We start from the raw sequence: 8,243 nt of genomic DNA on the forward strand, positions 1-8,243 counted from the left end.
CCAAAAAAAAAAAAAAAAAGAGAAGAAAAATCTTATCTCCATGTTATGTGTATCCTAGAATTACTAACAGGAATCATTATAACATTTCCACAAAGTAGATTCTTCAGGCTTTGAAAAACAGGCTTTTCTGTGATCCTAAAATCTCTGAAGAAACTTGTCAACTTTTTTTTTTAAGTCGGGGTCTCACTGTTGCCCAGGCTAGAGTGCAGTGGCATGCTCACGGACACCCTAGCATTGACCTACTGGACTCAGGCAATCCTTCCACCTCAACTTTCCAAGTAGCTGAGACTACAGGCATGTGCCACCACGCCTGGCTAATTTTTTGGTTTATTGTAGAGACGAGGTCTCGCCAAGTTGCCCAGGCTGCCCTCAACCCTCTGGGCTCAGGCTGCTTTCTCACCTCCACCTCCCAAAGTGCTGAGATTACAGGTGTGAGCCACCACTCCTGGCTGTCAAATTCTTATAATAACTTTCCATAGGAATGTAGTATTTTGCACATTTATGGTTTTTTTCTGTGGTTTCATGTTAACATCACTGTTTGGTTTAAAAATTAATTATCTATTTACTTTTAGAATATTCAGTTGTGCATAATTTAAATCTTACAGATAAGTTTGTCAGGTAAAACAAGCTTAACTAGTCTTTATCACCCCCCCCCCAGAGTTTACAGAGTTACTGAGAGTGAGTATAGCTTTTTACTTGATATTAAATCTCATTTTATAACCAATATCATAAATTCTAGTCTAAAGGAAAATTTTTGAGTTGTTAAAAATTTGATGGCTCAAACCTGTAATCCCAGCACTTTGAGAGGCCTAGGTGAGAGGACTGCCTGAGCCTGTGGGTTTGAGAACAACCTGGGCAACATGGTAAGACCTTGTCTCTACAATGAAAAAAAAATTAGCCAGGTGTGGTAGCACGCGCCTGTAGTTCTGGCTACTTGGAATGCTGAGGCGGAAGGATTACCGCAGCCCAGCAGGTCAGTGCTAGGGTGGGCATGAGCTTGCCACTGCATTCTGGCCTGGGCGATGGAGTGAGACTCCAACTCAAAAAAAAAAAAAAAAAATTTGAGATATGAGAAGAACAATTCAAGAGAACATTATTAAACTCAGTATGTTTCAAAAATTGTTTGCTGTGAGTCTTATGACCTGGTCTAGATATAAATAGAATTGGATCTTTGCATGTGTTATAAAATCAGAATATTTCCATTTTTATTTGTAAAGTCTTCTGCTACCATGAGGGAATGTTCCATTGCATTATGAAGATTTTACCGTACTTTGAAAAATATCTTTAGTTCTTAATGAGAAATTACTTTGATTTGTTTTTCTCTTGAGTTTTCAAAATTTGATTTCTCAGTTTAGCTTAGAATTCTAGTTTTGGGTATGTTACTAGCATTCAGTTTTATATATAGATCATTATTTAAGTAGCAGACTGTTTCTCTGTTGCCCACCATATGTTTGGGTTGCTTTTCTCCACATCTAGTTACCTGGTTCAACTTGTTTTTTATTAGTCTAAAGCAAAATTAACTGAAGGTGTATCTGTTGGGGGTATATATGGACTCAGAGCAAGTCTAGTTCTTTTTCATTTGATTGTTACCTTTTTTTCCATTACCTGTAAATCATTTCTGTCATTCTCTTATTCTAGTTGATAGAAACTTGTCAGTGCTTCTGTTTTCAAAATTTGTACCTTTAAAAATACATACTTTTTTTATCATATTTCAAGTAGGCCACCACATTCTTCTAGACAGTTTCTGTCATCAAGTTCTTGTTTAATGATGCTTAAACAATTAATTAGTTGTTTTTAATTCATTAACACCATACTACTTCATATTAATAGGTATTTGGCCTTGTTTAGTTTTATGATCTATTTTCACAATATGGTTCACTGTGTGAAATTTTTATATCTACCTTTAGTAGGCTTTAATCTGTTGACTATATGCTTATTTCTTTTCTGTTGTTTCTAGTTCTCAATCTGTTCATTTAATTTGAAGCTGTTAAATAACTGGTCACCTTGCTCCAATAGCTGTTGTTATTGTATGTAATTTTTGTCCCCTTCTCAATTTCCTTAAATCCTTTTGATGGTTGTATTATAATCAAAATTGTAATTTGGGATTATACTAACATAGATGAGCATTGGGTCAAATCCTCATGAAATTTTTGTTAATCTTCATGAATTTCACACTTAGTAGAATTAGTTTATAGATTTGAATGGCAGTCATTGATAAACTGATTGAAATCCCAAATCTTCAGATATTTATTTATGTGCCTTAGGTTTTCTGTTCAAGAGAGGGGATAATTTGTGATTTAAAAATTTGTTTTTTTAATGTATTTTTAAAGTCATCACTTAGATTTTAAGCATATTTGAACTAGGATTTTGAAATGTCCCAGATAGTAAAATTTATTCTGTACAGATATTAAAAGTAAAAGGTTAAAAAACTGCTGAAAAAAATTTATCTTAAATTTTCTTGTTTCACAGAAGGGAGAAAAACATGAATGTTAATAATAAAGATTGTTAAGTTAAAACTGAAAAGAAGTTAATAGCCTTAATGGTTCAGACTTATAAATTTACTTGTTAAAATATTTTGGCTATACATGTCAACTATGACATAAATATTAAAATAGATGGTTGATAAAGTACTTCATTCATTCAACAAGCACTTACTAAGCATACTACTCACATAATATAAAGTTCAGTGGTAATCTTAAGTTATATAATTCTTAAAGTCATAATAAGGTCATATGTAGTAATCCTTTTTTTACTTTTATTTTAGATGCCTGGAATGATGTCTTCAGTAATGCCTGGAATGATGATGTCTCATATGTCTCAGGCCTCCATGCAGCCTGCGTTACCGGTAATCTTGAGAAAATAACTATTTTCTGGTTTGATTGCTTTTATATAGGAAATAATATATGCACTTTATATGCAATCATGTTAGCCTTTTAAGTGCGTCTAGAGTACTGTAGTGGAATATGACATGTACAGTGAACTTTTAGTTTCTGTAACTTAAATGATAGACATTTACAGTTTTTCTTACAATGATAGTATATGTACATCCTTAGTTATCAAATACATTCTATATTAAAGTAGACCTGAAAGCTGAAAAACATAAATTATGAGCCAGAAGCATTTTATAGTCTGGTAACATTTTAGGTTTAAAGGATAGACAATTACTGAACACTGATAAAAAATTTACATAGTGTGATTTAATACTAGATTTAGAATTCAGAAGATTTAATTTGAAATCCACATTTCTTTAGTCTTCAGCTATGGCAAATTAGAATATCCTTGAAAGCCTTACCACTCCTGTTGGGTAGTATAGCAATATATAAATTACTTGTATTAGTTTATATAATACTCATACTAGTTTAACTTTTTTATTCTTAATTATTTTTACTTGGTAGCCTAGTGGTTGTAATGAGTAGGAGTGGCATACTCCCTTGGGGTAGTAAATTTGTAATGCCTTATTCAAAACCCATGAGACCAGATACATTTCAAAATTCTTTTTAATATTGGAAAGTAGCACATTGCATATATTATATATTATGTAAAAGTGTCCTGTGAAGACTAGGACAGTGCTCTCTAATTGATTACATATTAGTATTTCTATAACAAAACTTACGAATTTTCACTCTGGTGTGGGATAAATAAAGATTGTAAAGACTTCCATGTTCATTCAGGGCAGATTTTGCCACTATAATGAATTTTAGTGCCATGCTTGAAAAAACTTGGGTTTTCAGAATTGTGAGGAAAGGGTTGTGGATGTGTACACTTAAGTACTTGAAGTTAGATTAAAGTACTTAGGTAGCCCCAGGTTGCTGATCTCTTTTGCAGGTTATAACAAGCTCAGGAAACTGAGACCACTAAAACTTTTGCTAAGAATCTAAGTCAGTGGCTTGAAGATTTTACATAGAAGGGACTGGTTTCACCCTGCTTTATAAGGAACTTAAATAAAAAATAGTTTAAATAAGGTGAATATTACTAATGTCATTTTTCTTCTTGCAGCCAGGAGTAAATAGTATGGATGTAGCAGCAGGTATGTATACCATGTAAGATTGTGGTATGTATTAGACTGAATTTGGAGAGTAGCAGACACATTGCAATGAGAAATAAAAGCAGTATATTCTTAGACCTTATATAATAAGCTCCTGGTTTTTCTTTTTTAGGCAGAAGGTAATAGGGATAGTGTCGACAACTGAATTCTTGAAAGATTCTCACAGTTTTAGGTCGGGGTTCTAGACCTAATTTTGTCTGCAGATATGCTTTGGCCCACACGGTGTTCTTAAATTTTATAATTAGCTTAGCAATACTCCTGTTAACACAGTAGATCCTCAGAGAATATTTGTTGAATGAATGGATTCTGGTTGAGTCTATATTTGTACTCAGCAAACACTGGAATGAAGTGGCTCCATACTTTAGATGTGGATAGGGTATGTGCTTTCTTTGGCCTTCTGGACACAGTATTTTTCTGTCATCTGCTTGGCCCTTGTCACTGAAGTTTGTAAGACCTATCATACATTTTTTAACATCTTTTATCACTAACTGGCCATTTTGACTAATGAGACTTTAATATAATAGTAATGCCTCCATTATCCATGAATAAATAGTTTTTTACATAAACTAATATTCTAGATGCTGGACTTTATCCTTTGAGTATGACAAAACAGTTTTTGTTTTAAACGGTATTGATCGAAAGATGTTTAAAATACAGAGTACTGGGATTACAGGCTTGAACCACTGCACCTGGCCCCCTGCAGATTTCTGTGGGATGTAATTGATCTTTGAAAGATGCTGGGTAGTATTACCCTAAATAATCCTGGAAAATTACATGAAGTTTTTTTTAGTTACTTTTAAAATGCTTTCACTCTACCATTGTGGTTCACAATAGCTTTTTTTTTCATGCACTCAGTATATATAAACTTTGTTTTATGTATAATCTTTTTTTCTTTTTACTTACTAATTTCTAAAGTTAGAGATTATTAGTTTGAGTTTTGTGACTAACATGCATTTCAAAATCCCTTAGGGTTTTCTTTAGTAGTGTAGGGCAGCACCATCTATTAGAACTCTCTTCAGTTGTCAAAAGTGTTCTGTGATCTGTTCTATGAGATACAGTAGTCACAAGCCACATGTAATTCTTGAGTATTTGAAATGTAGCTAGTGCAGTTGAGAAACTGAGCTTTTTAATTTTCTTTTACTTACATTGTAATTTAAACAGGGTTATATGGTGGCTGATGGCTACTGATGGTACAGCACAAGTCTGTAATCTAAATCGTTGAAGTTATCAGAAGTCAAAAGCCATAGGATCAGGGGTCAGAGGCATTATTGTACTTTGGTGTGTGTGTTTGTGTTTAATAGAGAAAGAGGAATTAGGCAAGATAGAAACCTATAATAATAAAGAGAAGAGAAACAAGACAAAGTTGAATACTTCTCAGACTGACTTCAAGTGAATTTGTAGATTGAAAGTTCAAATTCGGCCGGGCTCGGTGGCTCAGCCTATAATCCCACGCTTTGGGAGACCAAGATGAGTGAATTGCCTGAGCCCACGGGTTCGAGACCTGCCTGGGCAACTTAGTGAGACCTCATCTCTACAATACATAAAAAAAAAAATTAGCCGGCTGTGGTAGCGTGCGCCTGTAGTTTCAGCTACTTAGAAGGCTGAGGCGGAAGGATTGCCGGAGCCCAGCAGGTTGAGGCCGCGGTGGCCGCTCCTGGCCACTGCACTCCAGTCTGCGCGACTGAGTGAGACTCCAACTCAAAAACAAAAAAAGAAAAAGTTCAAATTCTGAAAATGTTTTGCCCACATGTTTATTTTGTGGAAAAGAGAGCAGCAAGCACATAGGTTGCATGGGACAGTCTCAGGATCTTTAGTGAGTGAGGATGAGTAGGAAGAAATAGTATTGAATAAATAGTAAAACTATTAGGGAGAGTATGATTTAATCAAAGTGTAAATATTTTTCCTTTTTTTTCTTTCCTTTTTTTAGGTGCAACACCTGGTGCAGTAAGTACTCTTTAAACCTATATAATATGTTTATTTCATTATACTTTTACCTTCTATCCTATACAATTATTATTTCTAGTCTAAGAATATCTGCTAAACTAAACCTTAGTTATCCTTTCATTTCTGTGCTAAACGTTGAAAAATTGATTTATTTCAAAATCTAATTTTGATGTGACCTGAGAAATGAGAATCATGTGTTAGTTTTTAAAAGGATTCAGTTTTTTCCCATTACAGTTAAAAGGGAAGCAAAACTTAAGTGCACAATTCACCTGGCAAGTAAGTTAAGCACTACATTAAAAGTTAATCTTTTTTTATGGAAAAATTTACGTACCCTTCTTTTTAAAACTTGGTTGCTATACCTTCTTAATACTGTGTTAGAAAGAAAACTGGAATGTTCAGAATTACATTGATTTTCATGTAGAAAGGGAGAGAATAATATTACTATGTTATTTTTCTCTCAATAGTTGATTTTAAAATAGTAGTCTTCCTCCTTTTGCTATGCTTCAGTATATAGCATTCTGTTAAACATTTTTATGGTGGCCCCCCCCCAGGCTTTGGGAAAATAATGTTAGGTCTAAGGCTGCACTTAAAGATGGCTATTTTATGCTCATTAACTTTAGCCCATTCTTTTGCCTCAAGGATTTTCTTTTCTTTTCTTTTCTTTTTTTGAGTGGGAATCTCATTGGTGTCCAGCCTGGAGTGCAGTGGCATACTCTCAGCCACTGCAGCCGCAACCTGCTGGGCTCAGATGATCCTTCTGCCTTAGCCTTCCACCTAGCTGGAACTGGGTGTGCACAACCACGCTGGGCTAATTTTTTGATTTATTGTAGAGACGCGGTTGCTCCAAGTTTCTCAGGCTGGTCTTGAACATTGGGCTCAGGCAGTCCTCGCACCCGACTCCTAAAGTGCTGGGATTACAGACATGAGCCACCACACCCCGCCAAGGATTTTCTTTTTTTGCTGTTTCTTAAAGATCAATGAAAGGAAGAGTTTTGTGTATAATCTCATTGCCACTGCTAAGGATGAGGAAATACAGCTTTGAATTAATTGTAAATATGTTAATATTTTATATCGTGGTAGAAAATCTTGAATTGAGAACCTAATGTTTTTAAAGCATACTTGTATCTTTTTGCCTTAAAAATTGAATGGTTACAAAATATTCTTCTGGTGTTCTTCTGTTATAAATATCTGCTTTTATTTTTGAAAAAGCATAGGTTCTTCACATCTAAGATTCCAGGAATAACATTTCTGGAATGGAGAGTGTGTGACTAGTCATGTTGTTTTTCAGGAAGCATATTAAAAACACATATAAAAACCAAGTGTAGTAGCATGTCTTTTTCTCCAAGAATCTCTAGCAGCATTAACCAGTGTCACTCATTTGAATTTTGGTGAGTGGTCATGGGCTTAAAGTGATAGTTCTCATTTGACTTTTAGTGAGATTGAACATTTTATTTGCTGTTTGGATTTCTTTTCTGTTAGTCTCTTCCTATCCTTTCCTGTTTTTCTATTGGGGTGTCTTTTCCTACCAATTTTGTTTTAAAGAGTTTTTCAAATTTTATAGAGAGTAATCTTTTTAGTAGTCATAAGTTTCAGATATTTTTCCTGTCTCATTTGTCTGTTGATTTCACTTTTGATGGTGCTTGCCACACAACCATTTAGTATTTTAATGTATTCAGATATGGTTATCTCTTTTTTTCTTTTTTTTAGCTCCTGAATTCTTGAAATTTTTCCAAAGATTTTTCCCATTTCTTGTGCTACTCTTGTGTTTTCTTGGACGATTTTTATTGCTTTTTTTTTAACCATTAAGTTTGACTTATCTAGAATATCTATAAGATGGATAACAAATTATGTCAGTTGTCTGTCAAATGAATTTTTTATCCATTAATTGAAATCTCTTTTTTGTTTTGGCATCTATTTCTGGGCTTTCTATTCTACTGTTTACTTCTTCTCGTGTGTTTCTAATCTAATACATTTTTTTTTTTTTTGAGTTGGAGTCTCTTTCTTGTCGACTAGGCTGGAGTGCCATGGCATGCTCACGACCACCCCAGCGATGACCTGCTGGGCTCCAGCGATCCTTCTGCCTCAGCCTTGTAGTAGCCAGAACTATAGGCACGCACTACCCCGCCCGGCTATTTTTTAATTTATTATAGAGACAAGGTCTCGCCAAGTTGCCCAGGCTGGTCTCGAACCCACAGGCTCAGGCAATCCACTTGCCTCGGCCTCCCAAAGTGCTGGGATTGCAGACTGAGCCACT

At 34.7% G+C, this 8,243-nt stretch overlaps 1 protein-coding gene across 1 annotated transcript in view; it reads left to right on the forward strand.

Annotated features, from left to right (window-relative positions):
• The window catches only part of PRPF40A (pre-mRNA processing factor 40 homolog A), a 53,644-nt gene that overhangs the window by 12,219 nt on the left and 33,182 nt on the right, over window positions 1–8,243 (forward strand). Inside the window, 3 exon segments of the mRNA XM_021719069.1 lie at window positions 2,765–2,845; window positions 3,997–4,027; window positions 5,973–5,989. Coding sequence (XP_021574744.1) covers window positions 2,765–2,845; window positions 3,997–4,027; window positions 5,973–5,989 — 129 coding nt within the window.

This window comes from Carlito syrichta, unplaced genomic scaffold, assembly GCF_000164805.1.
Source record: "Carlito syrichta isolate Samal-C Ts95f unplaced genomic scaffold, Tarsius_syrichta-2.0.1 Scaffold314111, whole genome shotgun sequence".
NCBI lineage: Eukaryota > Metazoa > Chordata > Mammalia > Primates > Tarsiidae > Carlito > Carlito syrichta.